We start from the raw sequence: 21,789 nt of genomic DNA, 5'->3' as shown, positions 1-21,789 counted from the left end.
CAAAAGAAGAAAGAAGAGAGTAGAAGAAGAAGAAACGAGGAAGAGGGAGAAGGTGGTGTGTTCGGCCAAGAAGGGTAAGAAAGGGTGTTTAGGTTGTGTGAAAATGAAGAGTTGAAGAAGGGTATTTATAGGAGAGAGGGGGGTAAAGGTTCGGCCATTATGGGTGGGTTTGGGAGGGAAAGTGGTTTGAATTTGAAGGGTGAGGTTGGTGGGGTTTTATGAAGGATGGATGTGAGTGGTGAAGAGAAAGATGGGATTTGATAGGTGAAAGGTTTTTGGGGAAGAGGTATTGAGGTGATTGGTGAATGGGGGAAGAAGAGAGAGAGTGATGGCGGGGTCCTGTGGGGTCCACAAATCCTGTGGTGTCAAGGAAAAGGCATCCCTGCACCAAATGTTGCTCAAAATCACGTTTTGAGCTATTTCTGGCGTTAAACGCCGGGCTGGTGCCCATTCCTGGCGTTTAACGCCAGGTTGTTGCCCGTTACTGGCGTTTAACGCCAGTCTGGTGCCCCTTTCTGGCGTTAAACGCCCAGAATGGTGCCAGACTGGGCGTTAAACGCCCAACAGCTAGCATTACTGGCGTTTGAACGCCAGCTTCTTCTCCTCTAGGGTGTGCTGTTTTTCTTCCTGTTTTTCATTTTGTTTTTGCTTTTTTTATTGTTTTTGTGACTTCTTATGATCATCAACCTACAAAAAAGATAAAATAACAAAAGAAAATAGTTAACTATAAAACATTGGGTTGCCTCCCAACAAGCGCTTCTTTAATGTCATTAGCTTGACAGAGGACTCTCATGGAGCCTCAGAAATACTCAGAGCCGTGTGGGAACCTCCCAACACCAAACTTAGAGTTTGAATGTGGGGGTTCAACACCAAACTTAGAGTTTGGTTGTGGCCTCCCAACACCAAACTTAGAGTTTGACTGTGGGGGCTCTGCTTGGCTCTGTTTTGAGAGAAGCTCTTCATGCTTCCTCTCCATGATGATAGAGGGATGTCCTTGGGCCTTAAACACCAAGGATTCTTCATTCACTTGAATGATTAACTCTCCTCTATCAACATCAATCACAGCCTTTGCTGTGGCTAGGAAGGGTCTGCCAAGGATGATGGATTCATCCATGCACTTCCCAGTCTCTAGGACTATGAAATCAGTAGGGATGTAATGGTCTTCAATCTTCACCAAAACATTCTCTACAAGTCCATGAGCTTGTTTTCTTGAATTGTCTGCCATCTCTAATGAGATTCTTGCAGCTTGCACCTCAAAGATCCCAAATTTCTCCATTACAGAGAGGGGCATGAGGTTTACACTTGACCCTAAGTCACACAAGGCCTTCTTGAAGGTCATGGTGCCTATGGTACAAGGTATAGAAAACTTCCCAGGATCTTGCCTCTTTTGAGGCAGTTTCTGCCTAGACAAGTCATCCAGTTCTTTGGTGAGCAAAGGTGGTTCATCCTCCCAAGTCTCATTTCCAAATAACTTGTCATTTAGCTTCATGATTGCTCCAAGGTATTTAGCAACTTGCTCTTCAGTGACATACTCATCCTCTTCAGAGGAAGAATACTCATCAGAGCTCATGAAAGGCAGAAGTAAGTCCAATGGAATCTCTATGGTCTCATTTTGAGCCTTAGATTCCCATTGTTCCTCATTGAGGAACTCAGAGGAGATTGGTACACACCCACTGAGGTCTTCCTCAGTGGCGTCCTCCTCCTCTCTTTCCTCTCCATATTCGGCCATGTCTATGGCTTTGCACTCTCCTTTTGGATTTTCTTCTGTATTACTTGGGAGAGTACTAGGAGGGAGTTCAGTAATTTTCTTGCTCAGCTGTCCCACTTGTCCTTCCAAATTTCTAATGGAGGACCTTGTTTCATTCATGAAACTTTGAGTGGTCTTTATTAGATCAGAGACCATTGTTGCTAAGTCAGAAGTATTCTGCTTAGAACTCTCTGTCTGTTGCTGAGAAGATGATGGAAAAGGCTTGCCATTGCTAAACCTGTTTCTTCCACCATTATTGTTATTGAAACCTTGTTGAGGTCTCTCTTGATTCTTCCATGAGAGATTTGGGTGATTTCTCCATGAAGAATTATAGGTGTTTCCATAGGGTTCTCCTAGGTAATTCACCTCTTCCATGGAAGGGTTCTCAGGATCATAAGCTTCTTCCTCAGATGAAGCTTCCTTAGTACTGCCAGGTGCATTTTGCATTCCAGACAGACTTTGAGAAATCAAATTGACTTGTTGAGTCAATATCTTGTTCTGAGCCAATATGGCATTCAGAGTGTCAATCTCAAGAACTCCTTTCTTCTGACTAGTCCCATTGTTCACAGGATTCCTTTCAGAAGTGTACATGAATTGGTTATTTGCAACCATTTCAATCAATTCTTGAGCTTCTGCAGGCGTCTTCTTCAGATGAAGAGATCCTCCAGCAGAGCTATCCAAAGACATCTTGGATAGTTCAGAGAGACCATCATAGAAGATACCTATGATGCTCCATTCAGAAAGCATGTCTGAGGGACATTTTCTGATTAATTGTTTGTATCTTTCCCAAGCTTCATAGAGGGATTCTCCATCCTTCTGTCTGAAGGTTTGGACTTCCACTCTAAGCTTACTCCATCTTTGTGGTGGAAAGAACTTTGCCAAGAAGGCATTGACTAGCTTTTCCCAAGAGTCCATGCTTTCTTTAGGTTGAGAGTCCAACCATATTCTAGCTCTGTCTCTTACAGCAAAAGGGAATAGCATCAGTCTATAGACCTCAGGGTCTACCCCATTAGTCTTGACTGTGTCACAGATTTGCAAGAATTCAGCTAAGAACTGATGAGGATCTTCCATTGGAAGTCCATGGAACTTGCAATTCTGTTGCATTAGAGAAACTAATTGAGGCTTAAGCTCAAAGTTGTTTGCTCCAATGGCAGGGATAGAGATGCTTCTCCCATAGAAATCAGGAGTAGGTGCAGTGAAGTCACCCAGCACCTTCCTTGCATTGTTGGCATTGTTGTTGTTTTCGGCTGCCATGTCTTCTTCTTCTTTGAAGAATTCGGTCAGGTCCTTTACAGAGAGTTGTGCTTTGGCTTCTCTTAGCTTTCGCTTCAAGGTCCTCTCAGGTTCAGGGTCAGCTTCAACAAGAATGCCTTTGTCTCTGCTCCTGCTCATAAGAAAGAGAAGAGAACAAGAGAATGTGGAATCCTCTATGTCACAGTATAGAGATTCCTTGAAGTGTCAGAAGAAAAGAGAAATAGAAAGAAGAAGGAGAAGAAGAATTTCGAACTTTAATTAGATAAGGTTCGAATTGTGCATTTAGAAGGAGTGGTACTCCATAAATGGAAGGATGTGGGAAGGAGGGAAGAGAATTTTCGAAAATTCAATTAAAAGATTTTGAAAACATTTTGAAAATTTGATTGATAATTTTCGAAAATTGAAAGTGGGAGAGAAATCAAGTGATTTTTGAAAAAGATTTTGAAATTAGAAGTTTAAAAAGATTTGATTGAAAACTATTTTGAAAAAGATGTGATTAAAAAGATATGATTGGTTAAAAAAATTGTGATTGAGAAGATATGATTTGAAAACAATTTTAAAAGATATGATTTGAAAACAATTTTAAAAGATATGATTTTAAAAAAAATTTGATGACTTGCCTAACAAGAAAAGATATGATTCAAACATAAAACCTTTCTTAATAGAAAAGGCAAAAATGTTCAATCAAATCATTAATTGTTAGTAAGTATCTTTGAAAAAGGAAAGAAATTGATTTTGAAAACATTTGATTGAAAAGATATGATTTGAAAAAGATTTGGTTTTGAAAAACTTTGAAAACTTGAAAAAAAATTGATTTGAAAACAAAATTCTCCCCCTAGCACCATCCTGGCGTTAAACGCCCAGAATGGTATACATTCTGGCGTTTAACGCCCAAAATGCACCCTTTTTAGGCGTTAAACACCCAACCAGGTACCCTGGCTGGCGTTTAAACGCCAGTCTGCCTTCTTCACTGGGCAATTTTGAATGCCCAGCTTTTTCTGTATAATTCCTCTGCAGTATGTTCTGAATCTTCAATTCCTTGTATTATTGACTTGAGAAGACACAAATAAAAAAATATTTTTGGATTTTTAATAATCAAAATGCAACAAGAATCAAATAACAATGCATGCAAGACACCAAACTTAGCAGTTTGTGTACTACTGACACTATATGAGACACAGAAACACTCAAGCCAAAAGAATTCAAAGATCAAAACAAAGAAATACATGCATGGATTCGAAAAGTATAACAAAAACATGCATTTGACACCAAACTTAAGATGAGACACTAGACTTAAGCAAGAAACATCAAATATTTTTGGTTTTTTTGTGATTTTGTAATTTTTTTGTGTTTTTCGAAAATTAAGTGGAAAAAGATATCAAAATTCTTAATGAGAATTCCAGGAATCAGTGCAATGCTAGTCTAAGACTCCGGTCCAGGAATTAGACATGGCTTCACAGCCAGCCAAGCTTTCAAAGAAAGCTTCGGTCCAAAACACTAGACATGACCAAAGGTCAGCCAAGCCTTAGCAGATCACTGCTCCAAAAGCAAGATTGATTAAAATCAACAAGCTCTTGTGGTGATAAGTTGAAACCTCGGTCCAATCAGATTAGACATGGCTTCTCAGCCAGCCAGATTTCAACAAATCATCATGAAACTCTAGAATTCATCTTCAAGAATTTCGAAAAATAAATACCTAATCTAAGCAACAAGATGAACCGTCAGTTGTCCAAACTAGAACAATCCCAGGCATTGTTACCAAAAGCTTGCTCAAAACTTGAACAATCCCCGGCAACGGCGCCAAAAACTTGGTGCGCAAAATTGTGAACAATACTTTTCACAACTCTCATAATCCCTGGTCATGAACTCCAAAAACTTGGTGGTTCAATTCCATGGCATTACACAACTTCGCACAACTAACCAGCAAGTGCACTGGGTCGTCCAAGTAATACCTTACGTGAGTAAGGGTCGATCCCACGGAGATTGTTAGCATTGAAGCAAGCTATGGTCATCTTGTAAATCTTAGTCAGGTAAACTCAAATGTGTATGATGATGAATGAAAATAATATAAAGATAAAGATAGTGATACTTATGTATATCATTGGTGTAAGAGCTTCAGACAAGTGTATGAAGATGCCTTCCCTTCCGTCTCTCTGCTTTCCTACTGCCTTCATCCAATCCTTCTTACTCCTTTCCATGGCAAGTTCGTGTAGGGTTTCACTGTTGTCAGCAGCTACCTCCCATCCTCGCAGTGAAAGCTAATGCACGCACTCTGTCACAGTACTGCCAATCACCGGTTTGGTTCCCTCCCCTACCGGAATAGAATCCCTCTTTTGCGTCTGTCACTAACGCCCAGTAGGTTACAAGTTTGAAGCACGTCACAGTCATTCAGTCATTGAATCCTACTCAGAATACCACAGACAAGGTTAGACCTTCCAGATTCTCTTGAATGCTGCCATCAAGTCCTGCCTATACCACGAAGACTCTGATCTCACGGAATGGTTGGCTCGTTTGTCAGGCGAGCACTCGGTTGTCAGGCGATCAACCATGCATCGTGCAATCGGGAATCCAAGAGATATTCACTAAGCCTCAGATGCTTGTAGAACAAGAATGGTTGTCTGTCACCTTGTTCATGAGTGAGAATGGTGATGGGCGTCAATCATCACCTTCATCATGTTGAAGAACAAGTGATATCTTGGACAAAGAACAAGCGGAATTGAATGGAAGAACAATAGTAATTGCATTAATACTCGAGGTACAGCAGAGCTCCACACCTTAATCTATGGTGTGTAGAAACTCCACCGTTGAAAATACATAAGAACAAGGTCTAGGCATGGCCGAATGGCCAGCCTCCCAAAGAGGGTTCAATCATCAAAACATGATCAAAAGATCTCCCCTCTTTTTTCTACAATAGTAAAAGGTCCTACTTATAGATAACTAGTAGCCTAAGGTGTATAAAGATGAGTAAATGACATAAAAATCCACTTCCGAGCCCACTTGGTGTGTGCTTGGGCTGAGCAATGAAGCATTTTCGTGTAGAGACTCTCCTTGGAGTTAAACGCCAGCTTTAGTGCCAGTTTGGGCGTTTAACTCCCAATTAGGTGCCAGTTCCGGCGTTTAACGCTGGAATTTCTTGAGGTGACTTTGAACGCCGGTTTGGGCCATCAAATCTTGGGCAAAGTATGGACTATTATATATTGCTGGAAAGCCCAGGATGTCTACTTTCCAACGCCGTTGAGAGCGCGCCAATTGGGCTTCTGTAGCTCCAGAAAATCCACTTCGAGTGCAGGGAGGTCAGAATCCAACAGCATCTGCAGTCCTTTTGAGTCTCTGGATCAGATTTTTGCTCAGATCCCTCAATTTCAGCCAGAAAATACCTGAAATCACAGAAAAACACACAAACTCATAGTAAAGTCCAGAAAAGTGAATTTTAACTAAAAACTAATAAAAATATACTAAAAACTAACTAAATCATACTAAAAATATACTAAAAACAATGCCAAAAAGCATACAAATTATCCGCTCATCACTTGTCCCCAAGCAACTGAAAATCAAATAGGATAAAAAGAATAGAATATACTATAAATCTCAAAATATCAATGAATATTTAGTTCTAATTAGGTGAGCGGGACTAGTAGCTTTTTGCTTCTGAACAGTTTTGGCATCTCACTTTATCCTTTGAAGTTTAGAATGATTGGCATCCATAAGAACTCAGAGTTCAGATAGTGTTATTGATTCTCCTAGTTAAGTATGTTGATTCTTGAACACAGCTACTTTTATGAGTCTTGCCCGTGGCCCTAAGCACTTTGTTTTCCAGTATTACCACCGGATACATAAATGCCACAATGACTGGGTGAACCTTTTCAGATTGTGACTCAGCTTTGCTAAAGTCCCTAGTTAGAGGTGTCTAGAGCTCTTAAGCACACTCTTTTTGCTTTGGATCACGACTTTAACCACTCAGTCTCAAGCTTTTCACTTGGACCTGCATGCCACAAGCACATGGTTAGGGACAGCTTGATTTAGCCGATTAGGCCTGGATTTATTTCCTTGGGCCCTCTTATCCATTGATGCTCAAAGCCTTGGATCCTTTTTACCCTTGCCTTTTGGTTTTAAGGGCTACTGGCTTTTTTGCTTTTTTTTTTTCGCAAGCTTTGTTCTTCACTGCTTTTTCTTGCTTCAAGAATCAATTTTATGATTTTTCAGATCATCAATAACATTTCTCTTTTTCATCATTCTTTCAAGAGCCAACAATTTTAACATTCGTAAACAATAAGATCAAAAATATGCACTGTTTAAGCATTCATTCAGAAAACAAAAAGTATTGTCACCACATCAATATAATTAAACTAATTTCAAGGATGAATTCGAAACTCATGTACTTCTTGTTCTTTTGTATTAGAAACATTTTTCATTTAAGAAAGGTGAAGGATTCATGGAATTATTCATAACCTTAAGACATAGTTACTAAATATTAATGATCATGTAATAAAGACACAAACATAGACAAATATGAAGCTCAAAAACTGAAAAACAGAGAGATAAGAACAAGGAATGAATCCACCTTAGTGATGGTGGCGCCTTTTTCTTGAAGGACCAATGGTGTTCTTGAGCTCCTCTATGTCTCTTCCTTGCCTTTGTTGCTCCTCCCTCATAGCTCTTTGATCTTCTCTAATCTCATTGAGAATGATTGAGTGCTCTTGATGTTCTACCCTTAATTGGTTCATGTCATTACTCAATCCTTCTAGAGAAGTGTTGAGTTGTTCCCAATAGATGTTTGGAGGAAAATGCATCCCTTGAGGCATCTCAGGGATTTCTTGATGATGAGCTTCCTCATGTGTCTCTTGAGATCCATGAATGGGCTCTCTTGTTTGCTCCATCCTTTTCTTAGTGATGGACTTGTCCTCTTCAATGAGGATGTCTCCTTCTATGACAACTCTAGCTAAGTAGCATAGATGGCAAATGAGATGAGGAAAAGCTAGCCTTGCCAAGGTGGAGGGCTTTTCGGCTACTTTGTAGAGTTCTAGAGAGAAGATTTCATGAACTTCTACTTCCTCTCCAATCATTATGCTATGGATCATGATGGCCCGATCCACAGTTACTTCGGATCGGTTGTTAGTGGGGATGATGGAGCGTTGGATGAACTCCAACCATCCTCTAGCCACAGGCTTAAGGTCCAGTCTTCTTAATTGAACAGGCTTGCTTTTTGAGTCTCTTTTCCATTGAGCTCCTTCCAAACATATGTCCATGAGGACTTGGTCCAACCTTTGATCAAAGATGACCCTTCTAGTGTAGGGGCGTGCGTCTTCTTGCATCATACGCAAGTTGAATGCCAACCTCACATTTTCTGGACTGAAATCTAAGCATTTCCCCCGAACCATTGTAAGATAATTCTTTGGATTCGAGTTCATACTTTGATCATGGTTCCTAGTGATCCATGCATTGGCATAGAACTCTTGAACCATTAAGATTCCGACTTGTTGAATGGGGTTGGTAAGAACTTTCTAACCTCTTCTTTGGATCTCATGTCGGATCTCTGGATACTCATTTTTCTTGAGCATGAAAGGGACCTCAGGGATCACCTTCTTCTTTGCCACAACTTCATAAAAGTGGTCTTGATGGGGTTTTGAGATGAATTTCTCCATCTCCCATGACTTGAAAGTGGAAGCTTTTGTCTTCCTTTTCCTCTTTCTAGAGGTTTCTCCGGCCTTAGGTGCCATCAATGATTATGAAAAAACAAAAAAGCTATGATTTTACCACACCAAACTTAGAATGTTGCTCGTCCTCGAGCAAAAGAAGAAAGAATAGATGTAGAAGAAAAAGATATGGAGGGAGGGAGGGTGGTGTAGGTTTCAGCCAAAGGGGAGAAGAGAGGGTGGTGTTGTGTGAAAATGAAGAAAGATGGGGGGGTTTATATAGTGGAGTGAGAGGGGTTAGGGTTTGGTCATGTAAGGTGGGTTTTGGTGGGAAAGAGATTTTGAATTGAAGGTAGGTGGGGTTTATGGGAAAGAGTGGATGGATGTGAGTAGTGAAGAGGTAATGGGGAAGAGTGATTGAAGAGATTGGTGAATGATGTTTGGGGAAGAGTGTTATGAAAAGGTGTGAGAGAGAGGGAGAAGGTAAGTGGGGATCCTGAGGGGTCCACATATCCTGAGGTGATCCTGTGGGGTCCACAGATCCTGAGGTGTCAAGGGTTAATCATCCCTGCACCATTTAGGCGTGTAAAACCCCCCCCCTTTGTATGCAATTCTGGCGTTTAACGCCAGAATGCTGCCTGTTTTTGGCGTTAAACACCAGCTCTATGCTTGTTTCTGGCGTTAAACGCCACTTTGCTGCTTGTTTCTGGCGTTTAACGCCAGCTTTTCTCAGGGTGCAATCCTGGCATTTAAACGCCAGACTGCTGCTTGTTTCTGGCGTTCAACGCCAACTTCATGCTCTGTTCTGGCATTAAACACCAGCCATATGCTCCTTACTGGCATTTAAACGCCAGTAAGCTCTTCCTCCAAGGTGTGCTATTTTTGATGTTGACAGTGAGCTCTCATGGAGCTTCACAGATGTTCAGAGCATTGTTGGGACCTCCCAACACCAAACTTAGAGTTTGAATGCGGGGTTCAACACCAAACTTAGAGTCTGGTTGTGGCTTCCCAACACCAAACTTAAAGTTTGATTGTGGGGGCTTTTTTTGACTCTGTATTGAGAGAAGCTTATCGTGCCTCTTTTCCATGGTTGCAGAGGAAGATCCTTGAGCTTTAAACACAAGGTAGTCCCCATTCAATTGAAGGACTAACTCTCCTCTGTCAACATCAATCACAGCTCCTGCTGTGGCTAGGAAGGGTCTTCCAAGAATGATGGATTCATTTTCATCCTTCCCAGTGTCTAAGATTATGAAATCAGCAGGGATGTAAGGGCCTTTAACCTTTACTAACACGTCCTCTACCAATCTATAAGCTTGTTTTATTGACTTGTCTAACATCTCTAATGAGATTCTTACAGCTTGTACCTCAAAGATCCCCAGTTTCTCCATTACAGAGAGTGGCATAAGATTTATACCTGACTCCAGGTCACATAGAGCCTTCTCAAAGGTCATGGTGCCTATGGTAAATGATATTAAGAATTTACTAGGATCTTGTTTCTTTTGAGGTAGAGTTTGCTCAACCCATGTATTTAGTTCACTAATGAGCAAGGGAGATTCATCTTCCCAAGTCTCATTACCAAACAACTTGGCATTCAGCTTCATGATGGCTCCTAGATATTGAGCAACTTGCTCTTCAGTTACATCTTCATCCTCTTCAGAGGAAGAATAGTTCTCAGAGCTCATGAATGGCAGAAGGAGATTTAATGGAATCTCTATGGTCTCTATATGAGCCTCAGATTCCTTTGGGTCCTCAATAGGGAACTCCTTTCTGTCTGGGAGACATCCCATGAGGTCTTCCTCATTGGGATTCACGTCCTCCCCTTCCTCTTTGGATTCAGCCATTTTGATTATATCAATGGCCTTGCACTCTCTTTTTGGATTCTCTTCTGTATTGCTTGGGAGAGTACTCGGAGGAGTTTCAGTGATTTTCTTACTCAGCTGACCCACTTGTGCCTCCAAATTTCTAATGGAGGACCTTGTTTCATTCATGAAACTTAAAGTGGCCTTAGATAGATCAAAGACTATGTTTGCTAAGCTAGAGGGGCTCTGCTCAGAATTCTCTGTCTGTTGCTGAGAAAATTATGGAAAAGGCTTGCTATTGCTAAGCCTGTTTCTTCCACCATTGTTAAAGCCTTGTTGAGGCTTTTGTTGATCCTTCCATGAGAAATTTGGATGATTTTTCCATGAGGAATTATAGGTGTTTCCATACGGTTCACCCATGTAATTCACCTCTGCCATTACAGGGTTCTCAGGATCATAAGCTTCTTTTTCAGAAGATGCCTCTTTAGTACTGTTGGATGCATTTTACCATCCATTCAGAATCTGAGAAATTATGTTGACTTGCTGAGTCAACATTTTGTTCTGAGCCAATATGGCATTCAGAGCATCAATTTCAAGAACTCCCCTCTTCTGAGGCATCCCATTACTCACAGGATTCCTCTTATAGGTGTACATGAATTGGTTATTTGCAACCATATCAATGAGTTCTTGAACTTCTGCAGGCGTTTTCTTTAGGTGAATGGATCCACCTGCAGAATGGTCCAGTGACATCTTAGAAAGCTTAGATAGACCATCATAGAATATATCTAAAATGGTCCACTCTGAAAGCATGCCAGAAGGACACTTTTTGGTCAACTGCTTGTATCTTTCCCAAGCTTCATAGAGGGATTCACTATCTTTTTGCTTGAAGATCTGAACATCCACTCTAAGCTTGCTCAGCTATTGCGGAGGAAAGAACTTGGCCAAGAAGGCCGTGACCAGCTTATCCCAAGAGTCCAGGCTATCTTTAGGTTGTGAGTCCAACCATGTTCTAACTCTGTCTCTTACAGCAAAAGGGAAAAGCATGAGCCTGTAGACTTCAGGATCTACTCCATTAGTCTTAACAATATCACAGATCTGCAAGAACTCAATTAAAAACTGATAGGGATCTTCTGATGGAAGTCCATGAAACTTGCAGTTCTGTTGCATTAGAGCAACTAGTTGAGGCTTCAGCTCAAAATTGTTTGCTCCAATGGTAGGGATTTAGATGTTTCTTCCATAAAAATTGGAAGTAGGTGTAGTATAATCACCAAGCATCCTCCTTGCATTGTTGTTGGGTTCGGCCATGTCTCCTTCTTTTTCAAGATTCTCTGTAAGGTTTTCTCTGGATTGTTGTGCTTTAGCTTCTCTTATCTTCTTCTTCAGAGTCCTTTCAGGTTCAGGATCTGCTTCAACAAGAATGTCCCTGTCCTTGCTCCTGCTCATATAAAAAAGAAGAGAACAGAAAAAAAAGAGAAATCCTCTATGTCACAGTATAGAGATTCCTTTATGTGAGTAGAAGAAGATAAGAATAGAAGAAGGATGAGAAAAATTCGAACATAGAGGATAAGAGAGAGTTTGAATTTTTAGATGAAGAGAAGTGTTAGTAATTAACTAAATAAGTAGAAAGAGATGAGAGGGGGAGAATTTCAAAAATTATTTTTGAAAAAAGGTTAGTGATTTTCGAAAATTAAGAGAAAAAATAAAATTAAAATTAAAAATTTGAAACAATTAGTTAATTAAAAGAATTTTGAAAAAGGGTGAGGAATTTTCGAAAATTAGAGAGAGAGAAAAGTAGTTAGGTGGTTTTGAAAAAGATAAGAAACAAACAAAAAATCAATTAGTTAGTTGAAAATGATTTAAAATTCAATTTTTTTGAAAAGATAAGAAGTTGGAAAAGATTTTGAAAAAAATATGATTTGAAAAAGATATTTTGGAAAAGATTTGATTTTTTTAAAATTAAAATTGATTACTTGACTAACAAGAAACTAAAAGATATGATTCTAGAATTTAAAGATTGAACCTTTCTTAACAAGAAAGTAACAAACTTGAAATTTTTGAATCAATCACATTAATTATTAGTAAAGTTTTTGAAAATTAGAAATGAAATTAAGAAAAAAATTTTGAAAATCAATTTTTAAAATTTTCGAAAAATAAAAGAAAAATGAAAAAGATTTGATTTTTGTAAAAGTTTTAAAAAGATAAGATTTTTAAAATTGAAATCTTGACTTGACTAACAAGAAACAACTTATTTTAAAAAATTTTGACTAAGTCAACCCAAAGATTTTGAAAATTATGAGTAAAACAAAGAAAAGATATTTTTTATTTTTGAATTTTTAATGATGAGAGAGAAAAACACAAATACGACCCAAAACATAAAAATTATGGATCAAAACACATGATACATGCAAGAATACTATGAATGTCAAGATGAACACCAAGAACACTTTGAAGATCAAGATGAACATCAAGACTTATTTTTGAAAAATTTTCAAGAAAGGAAAACATGCAAGACACCAAACTTAGAAATTTTTCATGTTTAGACACTATGAATGCAAAAATGCATATGAAAAATAACAAAAGACACAAAATAAGAAAATTTGAAGATCAAACAAGAAGACTTATCAAGAACAACTTGAAGATCATGAAGAACACCATGCATGAGTTTTTTCGAAAAAATGCATAAATTTTAAAAACATGCAATTGACACCAAACTAACAAAATTGACTCAAGACTCAAACAAGAAACACAAAAATTTTTTGTTTTTATGATTTTATTAATTTTTTTGGTTTTTTGAAAATTACTTTTTGGAAAAACGAAAACAAAATAAAAAAATTTTTGAAAGATTTTTGAAAACTTTTTGAAAAGAAAATTACCTAATCCGAGCAACAAGATGAACCGTCAGTTGTCCAAACTCAAACAATCCCCAGCAACGGCGCCAAAAACTTGGTGCACGAAATTGTGATCATCAACAATGGCGCCAAAGACTTGGAGCTCTCAAACGTGAATCACACTTTGTCACAACTTCGCACAACTAACCAGCAAGTGCACTGGGTCGTCCAAGTAATAAACCTTACGTGAGTAAGGGTCGATCCCACGGAGATTGTTCGTATGAAGCAAGCTATGGTCATCTTATAAATCTCAGTTAGGCGGATTCAAATGGTTATAATAGTTTTCAAAAATAAAGATAAATAAAGCATAAAATAGAGATAAAGATACTTATGTAAATCATTGGTGGGAATTTCAGATAAGTGTATGGAGATGCTTTGTTCCTTCTGAATCTCTGCTTTCCTACTGCTTTCATCCAATCGTTCTTACTCCTTTCTATGGCAAGCTGTATGTAGGGCGTCACCGTTGTCAATGGCTACTTCCCATCCTCTCAGTGAAAATGGTCCAAATGCTCTATCACAGCACGACTAATCATCTATCGGTTCTCGATCATGTTGGAATAGAATCCAGTGATTCTTTTGCGTCTGTCACTACGCCTAACACTTGCGAGTTTGAAGCTCGTCACAGTCATCCCATCTCAGATCCTACTCGGAATACCACAGACAAGGTTTAGACTTTCCGGATCTTAGGAATGGCCGCCAATAATTCTAGCTTATACCACGAAGACTCTGATCTCACGGAATGGGAGGCTCGGTTGTCAGGCGAGGCAACGAGAAGTCGTGGACCAGAAATCCAAGAGATACACACTCTAGCTCTCGCTTGCAGAACGGAAGTGGTTATTAGGCACGCGTTCATAAGGATGGATGATAATGAGTGTCACGGATTATCACATCCATCAGGTTGAAGTACGAGTGATATCTTAGAACAAGAATAAGCTTGAATTGAATAGAAGAACAATAGTAATTGCATTAATTCTCGAGGTACAGCAGAGCTCCACACCTTAACCTATGGTGTGTAGAAACTCCACCGTTGAAAATACATAAGTGATACAAGTCCAGGCATGGCTGTGAGGCCAGCCCCCAAAATGTGATCAAAGGATCAAAAGATAATCCAGAGATGAGAATACAATAGTAAAAAGTCCTACTTATACTAGACTAGCTACTAGGGTTTACAGAAATAATTCTAAGTGCAAAAATCCACTTCTGGGGCCCACTTTGGTGTGTGCTGGGCTGAGCTTGAGCTTTACATGTGCAGAGGCTTCTCTTGGGGTTAAGCGCCAAGTTATAACGTGTTTTTGGCGTTTAACTCTGGTTTGTGACGTGTTTCTAGCGTTTTACTCCAGAATGCAGCATGGAACTGGCGTTGAACGCTAGTTTGTGTCATCTAAGATCGAATAAAGTATGAATCATTATATATTACTGGAAAGCCCTAGATGTCTACTTTCCAACGCAGTTGAGAGCGCGCCATTTAGAGTTCTTTAGCTCCAGAAAATCCATTTCGAGTGCAGGGAGGTCGATATCCAACAGCATCAGCAGTCTTTTTTTAGCCTGAATCAGATTTTTGCTCAGGTCCCTCAATTTTAGCCAAAAAATATCTAAAATCACAAAAAAACACACAAACTCATAGTAAAGTCCAGAAATGTGAATTTTGCATAAAAACTAATAAAAACATCCCTAAAAGTAGCTAGATTCTACTAAAAACTACCTAAAAACAATGGCAAAAAGCGTATAAATTATCCGCTCTTCAGTTGTCACATACAAGCTAATAAAGAATGATTCGGTCCTCGATACTAATTCTATCGCTACTTTCTTCCGCTCTCGACACCCAACCGATTAGCAGTTAAAGGTTAGATCCGCATCATGCCTCATCCTCGTAGTCCACCATCACTGGGTTCTAAATAATAATCTCGCATGATCCTCAGCACCTCTGATCCCTAATGTTTGGTACAAATTGTATGCTCAATTGTCCAATCCACTTCTATTGTATTACCCAAATGACTATTCTCCAATATCCTAGTCACTCTATCTAGACTAACCAAATGTCATTCTGTCTCACCGATCGGAAGTTATCAATCAATTGTTCACTTGAAAACTCACAATTCTCAACACTCAGTAATGTGTTAAGATGAGTACTACATGTCATTATCATGCAAGGCATTCAAAACTTCAACAACTAGTTTACAATTACCTCTAATCAGGCATTTGTGCCCTCCGCACCATCCTTAGTCATGGTGTACACGCGTCCCGCCTACTGAGCTCTTCTAGCTTCCTGACTCTTCTTCTCCAGACAATTCCAGGACATATGCCCAGTCTCCTACGGTAATAACATACATTCCAACTTGCTTTACATGGAGTGTTCGGGTGGTACCTCCTACAAGTCAAATCGTCTTGCAAAAACTGAGCCTGTTTTTCGTGTCCTCTTCCCTGGTTGTTGTTATTGTTAAACCTCTGGAAGTTATTCCGACCTTGATGTGGCTGTGGAACATTGCCTCTTCACTTAAAATCTTGGCCTCTGGGCGCAAAATTTCTTCCTTGATCTCCCCTAACGATGGCGCGGTGATCACCCTTATCTAATGCCGCGTTTCTTACACAATCTTCAGTAACTCTACTTTTATTTACCAGTTCAGAGAAAATTCTGATCTCCATCGGCCCCATGGTACTCAAAATTTCGCTACGAAACCCACTTTCATATTTAATGCACTTCCATTGTTCAAAGCCTTCTGGGGCACCATGACCAATCTTAGAAAATCGACATAGCTCCTCAAATTTGTTTGTATACTCGGTTACTGACATGGAATCCTGCATTAATTGTAGTAACTCGAGCTCTTTTATCATCCTAACGGAGTTAGGGAAATATTTCCTGTAGAATTCAAGTCGAAATGCATCCCAAGGTATCACAGCATCGCCGTGTTGTAGGAGATGTTGGGTCCCCTGCCACCAGAATTGTGCTTCCCCCACTAACTGATAAGTGGCAAATTCAACATGTTGATCCTCGAGAACCAGCTTGCTTGTAGTGCTTACTCCATCGCCTGAAACCAATTATTGGCTTCAGTGGGGTTTGAGGTCCCCTTGAAGGTCGGAAGGTGCACTTTCAGAAAGGTAGCAAGTGTCATCGGCCCGTCGTCCCCATTTCCGCCATTACCATTGTTACCTTGATTCCCTAAGGTCGCAGCCGTATCCTGCATAGCCACAGTCATGTTCTCCAGTGAAGCTATGAAGTTTGTAGGGTTATTCATATCGGTTTTTGGTTCCTCATTACTAGTTTGACCTCTCTCCCGGCCACAACCGCGTCCACGAGGCGCCAACTGGTTCCTATACACACCAAAAAACCGATATCAAGGTGATCAGTCTCAATATCGCAAGTCTAGTGCTTCAAAGTCCCTAAATGCATGCTCATGAACATTTATGTCACATTATATCACTTAGATATCCTAATTTAGCATGTATAAACACTCAGAGTATGCCCAAAAGCATAGTCAGTTCGTCTTTCAGGCTCTACAGGAACAAACTGCTCTAATACTATAATGTAACACCCTATCACACAGGGCTTTACGCTTAAGTAGTAAAATTGAGGTGGTGTGGTATTACGACCTCTAAAATAAAAATATATACGTATAATAATTGGAAGAATATATTAAATGAGGAGCCTTGAAGAATAGGTAAAACAAAATCGCAAAAATTAAAAGCGCTACGCTCCGGAATAACGTAACTTGCGTGCGAAGAAAACTAAAGCACACATACATATGTATATAAAAAGAGAGTAGAAGGTTAAGGGTACAACTTAAGAAAGCTCCTAACTCAGCCTACGAAGCTAAGGCTGGCCGGAGAATATATATGTACATACATATAGATATCTATAACCCAAAATACATAAAAGTAATTCTGGTTCTCCATAAACCTCTATGAGGTGTAATAGTAAAGTATATATACATAAGGAGAGTCTGTACAGGTATAGATAATAAAATAAAATAAAATATAAACTTCCAAATGCCCATTAATTCCTGAAGTCAATTTGATCCTAAAACATCAAATTAACCAAAACCTCAACACCACAAAACCATGACATTTTAGAAATGAAGAAGAGAGTATAGGAACTGAGAATGTGATTTTCTCACCTTATAACATACTGGGCTTTGTAGAGCTCGTCATTGTGGATGCGTCGCTGCAAACAGTGCGGCGATCGGAACTCAGAGCGAGAAGATATGGGGATTTGAATGAAAACCAAGGGTTTGGAACCTTCCCCTCTCTTTGTGTTTTGGGAACGTAAATGGTGAATGGAGGGGGAAGAAATAGCGGAAGCTCATTTTGTTCATGGGTTGGGTTGGACCCTTGGGCCTGATTCGACTGGTTCGGCCCATTTGGCCCAATATTGGGCCAAATTCTTTAAAATTAATGTCAAAATTTTTATTTTAATTAGCTCTACCTCCTTAAACAAAAAAACATATATTTCTAATTTTTTTATTAAAAATTAATTTATTGATTAATTATTCGCTAAATTTACCAGGTTTACAGGTGGTGTTACACGCTACTCCTTCTTGCTTGTTAAGTCATTGTACGCCACTTTGTGGTGTTGCACGCCACTTTTGGAGATCCTCGATGGTGTTACATGCCACTTCTTTTATTTTATGGAGGTGTTGCACACCACTTTTTCTTTTTCATTGAGACATTGCACACCCTTAGTGGTAGAGTTACACGACACTTATTAGAGGGCCTCAAAGGTGCTGCACGCTTGTAGTGGCGCTGCGTGCTAACTTGGCTGAGCTAGAGGACGTTGCACACCCTGTCCCTTTGCATGGCTACATGGCTTTAATGTGTTACGTGCTTGTCGTTCCATTCCACTCCCTTTTGCTAGCCTTTGAATAATGCTTCCTATGCTCTTTGGTTTTCTTCTCTTTACCTGTAATTCCCTTAAAGTACTTGGAAAATATATTAACGACAAAGAATTTCTCAAATCAATCGGTTTAGATGAAAGAAACTGTAATTATCTCTAAGAAAATATGAAAATACTGCAAGAAAAACTACTAAAAATGTGAACGTATCATAGGTAGTGAAAAATAACTCAGAAAAGAGAATCGTAACAAGTGATTGTGCCCCTACAGACAACACCAATATTCCAAAGGTAAAATTTAAATTACCTCTTATTGTTATGGAACATAGTTTTGCAACATATGAACACGAGAGTGCTATGGGTTTCTTTGCTCCAAGTTGGAATTTCCACAACGGAATGTGGACGTGCAAAAGAGTCCAATGCTCCAGTCAGTTATAGTTTAAAAGATAGAAGGATTAAAGCTAGATAGCATACCTTGAACATGTGTAAGCCCCTTATGTATAGTTTTTGGAAGAGGATTCTAGGGCGGATTTGAATAGATTCATGCAGGATATACGCAAGATCTTCTATATATATGATCTAAGTTACGTCTTTTGTGGACCAACATACCCATAATAAGGGAATTCTTGGACCAACGTAACATTAGATCTAATCTAAGAGTTAGACCATGACACGACTCTAAATTTATTTGATTTCGATATATCCAGAAATATGAACAATAAAGAATATAAAAGTGTGATACGGAACCACAATCACAATGTATTAACTAATAATATTTTTGTTACTAAATGAGATGCATATTCTATATTTCTACTTGAATAAGACTCTTCATAGTTGATACCTCTACAAATGAAACATCGACAACAATGATGGCTATGTTGAAAGTATATAGAGTAGTTGGTTAAATTTATTCTGTTAGTCTATTTAGTCATTACAATTGAACAAACCAATTACAATTTGAAAAAGTTTACAAAGTGATAAGGTGAAGAAATAATATTTTTTGGCATTTTTCGTCCATAAGGTGTACACATCATCAAATGGGCTCAAGTCCATCTAGAGAAGTCAAAGAGCTCGGATGGCACCGTTAGAAACATCAATAATGCTAGAAAGGAGGGTTTTCACAATGGAAAAGAGGTGAATCATAGTTCGATAGCCATGGCTATTAAGGAGGTGTGCTGTTTAGTAGTGCAGGAGACTTAACAGGAAAAAGAAGGAAAAAGAAGGGACGATGTAGGTGATCCTATTCTCAAGGAGTTATTAAATATGAAATTGGAAAATCTGACGTATAATTATGGTGGTGGCTCGAGTAGTTTTTTTGGGACAGAAGAGAAATTATATTTCTCTAGGAGGACAAAGTTGGAAAAGGTGGTTTGGGTAATTTTAATATTAACTTAGAATGAGAAATAATGGATAGATGTGGGCATTAGTAAATGTAACGACCTAATTTACAATAGGTCTGGATCATTACCAGTTATCAGACACTACTTCTCAGTTAATCTAAAAACTCTAGACTCTATATTAGTTATATACATATGAGCCTATTGCATTATCGAACTCGCATATGTTATCCATCTTTTATGTGTTTTACGGTTTTATTACTAGAGTTCAATCCCAGCTAAAGGCTGAGAAATGGCATACAAAGAATAAACAAAAACAAATATTACTTAATTGAAACAAATAGCCAACAAGTAGTCATAAAACAAGCCAAATGTCATACATACATCGTCATAGAAAGTTAGTATACGACAGACTCGATAGACATATATATATATATATATATATATATATATATATATATATATACTCCTAAGTTGGCATCTAGCCTAAACAAAAGAAAATCAAGTCCTAATCCCTCAAATAGACTCAACTAGTGCGAGGGAGATAGAGTTTAAGAAAACAAATACCATTTAGACACAACACCATCGAGCTGCAAATATGCAAATGTCATCTCAAGACTAGTCTCATGCATCACTCGTAGCACCACCACTACTCCCAGCCTCTATAGCTGGCTCTACGACATCATTATATTTCTAGTCTAGGTCATCCTCCAAAGAAGTAGTAGAGAGGTAGTCATCTCTCATCGACTTGGCTAGTCCAAAAATATCTCTCAGCAGGTCCATCTGAGCCTCTAGATTTGATTCTGTTTTGATTTAGTTTTGAATTTCAATTTTAGTTTTAGGTTTAGATTTTAAATAAGTGGAAGGATTGTTTCCATGGATCCATCATCTCATACTACACACCACACCTTAAGGTTTTGTTTTCATTCCACCATGAGTCACTGATTTTCTCTGTTAAGGTTAGGAGCTCTGTTAACCTTTTTATGGATTATTAATCTAAGTGTTTTGCTTTATTTGAGGTTTATGCTTTGATTTATTTTATGATTGAGTTTTCGTTCTTCCTCCCTAAAGATTTAGAATGGCTAGAAAACATTCTAACTTTGTTTTGAATTCTAAATATTATTTTGAAAAAAGTAATATTGGAATTAGCTTGAAAACTCTTCCTCACTACTTTTTTATTTGACTAGGAATAGTGTTTCAAAGAGTGTGCAACACTGTGATTTTCAATTGCTCTAGTTTGAATAAGTGACATAAAATTCCGATTACAAAACTTTTGGAAATCATTTTTTCTTGTAAGTTTCAATTGTTTAGGACAAGCTTGGATAAGTGACACAAAATTCAACCTAAGAACTATTCTTGAATCTTATTTAAAACTAAATCAGATTTGTACTTCATATCTTTTCTTAAATAATTGACTAAGGAATTAGCATTTAATTAGGTTAAAGTGAAATTGAATTACCAAGAAATTGGAATTTGATTATTTATGATTGACCGTGATTGATCTTTGCATGACTCAAATAAATGAGCACAAGGATTGTTTTCTTAAGGAGTGAATATCTTTGAAACCTTAGCACTCTTATAATCATTGTTTTCATTCATTATTTGCTACTTATTTGCCTCTGTTTTAACGTTTAATTCCTTCACTCCTCTATTTTAATTTGTCTTATTAAAAGTAGTAAATTAATCATTGTTGCTTATTCATTTAATCTTTGTGAAAATGATAACCCACTCTTCGTGGTATTACTTGATACAATTCGGTGCACTTGTCGAGTTGTGGTTTTGCAAAAAATTTGCATCACACCACACCTCTGCCATAACAAAGCATAACCACCACACTTCTACCATCACTGAAGTATAACCACTATACCTTTGCCATGACCAAATCCACCACCACCAACAACAATAATACCAAAAACAACAACAACCTCATAAGCATATGGTAAGGGGACGACAACCACAAACGCGAGCGAAGGGGACAGTGTAGGAAATGCGAGCAATGACGAACTAGAAAAAAGCTGATGGGTGGCTGGGCAGTGATGTGACGGCGTAGTGAGGGGTGATGGACTGACAGTTTGGCTGCAGAGACATGAAGAAAGTGAATGACGCAGTAGAGCGGCAAGAGTGACGCGGTAAAGGGTGACAATGCTATGAGGTGACCATACAGTGAGGGGTGACGATGCACAGGGACAAAAACCACCACTGCTGGTTTGCCGGAGAGAGAGAGGAAGAAAGATATTAGAGAGAGGGAGAGAGAGAAGAAGAAGAAGAAAAGGAAGGGAAGTGACTGGTAGGGTTTAGGATTTATT

General features: G+C 38.7%; 1 protein-coding gene and 2 non-coding genes across 3 annotated transcripts; 2 read left to right on the top strand and 1 right to left on the bottom strand.

Annotated features, from left to right (window-relative positions):
• Positions 1 to 2,488: 2,488 nt before the first annotated feature.
• LOC130949136 (small nucleolar RNA R71) lies at positions 2,489 to 2,596 on the top strand. The gene has a single exon (XR_009073334.1). It is a non-coding gene; the product is annotated as a small nucleolar RNA R71 (small nucleolar RNA).
• An 8,645-nt stretch (positions 2,597 to 11,241) lies between these two features.
• LOC130955343 (small nucleolar RNA R71) lies at positions 11,242 to 11,345 on the top strand. Its single transcript, XR_009076732.1, has one exon. It is a non-coding gene; the product is annotated as a small nucleolar RNA R71 (small nucleolar RNA).
• A 4,466-nt stretch (positions 11,346 to 15,811) lies between these two features.
• LOC130981354 (uncharacterized) lies at positions 15,812 to 16,554 on the bottom strand. Its single transcript, XM_057904950.1, has 2 exons — positions 16,340 to 16,554; positions 15,812 to 16,178 (listed from the first exon to the last, which is right to left on the bottom strand). Exons 1-2 carry the CDS (start codon positions 16,552 to 16,554, stop codon positions 15,812 to 15,814), a joined length of 582 nt encoding a protein of 193 aa, XP_057760933.1.
• Between the last annotated feature and the right edge of the window lie 5,235 nt (positions 16,555 to 21,789).

The sequence above is a fragment of the Arachis stenosperma genome, chromosome 1, assembly GCF_014773155.1.
Source record: "Arachis stenosperma cultivar V10309 chromosome 1, arast.V10309.gnm1.PFL2, whole genome shotgun sequence".
Classification (NCBI taxonomy): domain Eukaryota; kingdom Viridiplantae; phylum Streptophyta; class Magnoliopsida; order Fabales; family Fabaceae; genus Arachis; species Arachis stenosperma.
This window is presented reverse-complemented; position numbering and strand designations above follow the sequence as displayed.

What these genes read in the sequence shown, in the direction of transcription:
- LOC130981354 (XM_057904950.1), bottom strand. Translation starts at nt 16,554, where the DNA reads ATGAATAACCCTACAAACTTCATAGCTTCACTGGAGAACATGACTGTG. An exon ending in AATTGGTTTCAGGCGATGGA is followed by an intron (nt 16,179 to 16,339) that starts GTAAGCACTACA and finishes TGAATTCTACAG; the next exon opens with GAAATATTTCCCTAACTCCG.